General features: G+C 34.9%; 1 protein-coding gene across 1 annotated transcript in view; it reads left to right on the top strand.

Moving 5' to 3' along the window:
- Positions 1 to 1,969, top strand: part of LOC108362696 (NADH dehydrogenase [ubiquinone] 1 beta subcomplex subunit 2, mitochondrial-like) — a 59,862-nt gene extending 57,893 nt beyond the window's left edge. Inside the window, exon 3 of the mRNA XM_017615784.1 lies at positions 1,799 to 1,969. Coding sequence (XP_017471273.1) covers positions 1,799 to 1,873 — 75 coding nt within the window. The 3' untranslated portion in view covers positions 1,874 to 1,969. The remainder of the gene's footprint in view (positions 1 to 1,798) is intronic.
- The last annotated feature ends 231 nt before the right edge of the window (positions 1,970 to 2,200 follow it).

The following is a 2,200-nucleotide window of genomic DNA, read 5'->3' as shown; positions in this document are numbered from 1 at the left end:
TTAAAATAAAATACACCACAAATAAGAGCACATAATCACGGTATACACTTTTACTACTTGTAGGTATGTTCAAGCGAAAATTTTGGAATGGTAACCCCGGAGTACGGAATTAACGAAAATATGGGGGTAGAGGGGGTTTTAATAGTTGCCTATGTAGTGTTTCAAAGCGAGGAACCTTATAGTTTTTAAGTCATTTGTTAAAGTTTGTAAATTTAACAAACTTGTATGGTAACATTTAACAATATAAAATGCACTTTTCACTAAATTTACACTCAATATATTTGCAATTAGAGTATGCACGATCAAACAAATAAATACTTTTAGTATATTAGAATTTTTTTATTAAAAATTTGCAGAGAGAATCTTTCTGTGTAGGCGGCCTTCGGCCGCACTTAGGGATTATAACCCTCACTACGTAGGCTTTCTCCTTTCTGTGTTGCCAAAGAAGAGGGGCTGAACACCTTTTGCAGAAAACACTCACTCTCAGGGATTGAACACCTTTTGCAGAGAACACCTTTCTGGGTAGGCGGCCTTCGGCCGCTCTTAGGGATTATAACCCTTACTACACAGAACTCTCATTTCTGTGTTGCCGGAAAAGAGGGGAATATGACCCCAATCCCCCTACTACTTATTTAAATCTGAACAAAAGAACTTTATCGTATTTTCCTTTTAATCGTAATTTCTTTTGATCTAACATTCCACGCTTGGTTTTTAGATGTGGCAACACAGTCCTGCTGTCATTTGCAAATATTCTGCATGTACATACTCTCATAATTATTTAACAACAATCAATTTTTCATAAAAAAAGCTGTAATATACTAAAAGTATTTATTTACTTGATCGTGCACACTCTAATTGCAAATATATTGAGTGTAAATAACGTGTAAATTTAGTGCAAGGTGCATTATATATTTTGAAATAGTGCCATACAAGTTTGTTAAATTTACAAACTTAAACAAATTCCTTAAAAACTATAAGGCTCCACGCTTTGAAACTTTAGACAGACATCTAGATCCCCCTCTACATCCCATATTTTCCTTAATTCCGTAGGTACTTCAGGGTTACCAATCTACAGCCCACCCATGTTGAATGCATGTAATAAAAGTGCTCTATTTTTAAAGAGTTTTTTTTTTGTAAAAATCGGTGTCTGTGGCGCTCTTTTATAAAAATCAATACTTCGATAAATAATGAAAATTTGTAATAAAAGATTTCAAAAATTTTCACCTACGGCTCTTTTTTAAATAAAAATCTATACTTCGATAAATCATTAAAAAAAACCGTATTATTTGCGGTTTTATTGTTTTCCGTCTCGAGTGTTTTTTTGGACATTTTTTGTTATGTGTGGCAGCACCGACATTTCAGTTCAATTGTCTACAAAGCAAAAAGAAAGGTTGAATTTGACATTTTTTGCAATTTTAAATGCAAATTACTTAAAAACTTTAAGCCTCCGGAGGGGTGTTTTCGGATTTGGAATCGGTTCCGTATTGGAAAATTTTCCTCTTTTGAGTGATGCACAAATAGTTTAGTTTATTTAATATGTAAATAAATAATAATATTAATTATATTTTCGACCTCACTGGTATAAAACATTTCTAAATTTACTGCACTATATATTGTATAAGAAAATCACATATATTGGGGCGTATTCTTGTTTTCGTACGTATCGAAAATTTGAAATTTTTGTATAGAAATTGATAGGAAATTTCATGATTTTCGATTCGTACGAAAACAAGAATCCGCCCCATTATTCTGAAATTCTCTTGACAGCTTCTAATATTCTTCATTTTCTCTCTTGCAGGGAGAATTTCCATACCCTTCTAGTTCTGCTTGGACGAATGCTGAATTGGGAATTCCGGCTTTGAAGGAATATTAGTCTTATATAAAAAAATTTGGAAATCATTTTTTTTTTGTTATCATTATTAGGGTGGTGAGCATGCACCTGAAATAAAGTTGACTATATCAATTAAAACTAACTGCTGTACCATCTACAGGGTAGGAAAAAACTCGGAGTTCGAGCGAGCAAACTCCTACCCAATGCCTCGCAGGTAACGAGGCGAGGCACGAGAAGTTAAGCTTGCTCGTCAAACGAGCGAGCGCCGCTTATTTGCTCGCGCTCCTATTAAACGAGCGAGGCTGCTGTGTGTTGCCTCGCTCGCAGTGCCGAGGCGAGTAACTGTCTGCATACTCGCTCGGCTAGGTA

This window comes from Rhagoletis zephyria, unplaced genomic scaffold (assembly GCF_001687245.7).
Source record: "Rhagoletis zephyria isolate East Lansing unplaced genomic scaffold, Rhagoletis_zephyria_1.1 Rzeph_scaffold_01073, whole genome shotgun sequence".
Lineage (NCBI taxonomy): Eukaryota > Metazoa > Arthropoda > Insecta > Diptera > Tephritidae > Rhagoletis > Rhagoletis zephyria.
Note: the sequence above shows the minus strand (reverse complement) of the source record. Positions and strands in the feature narration are given on the sequence as shown.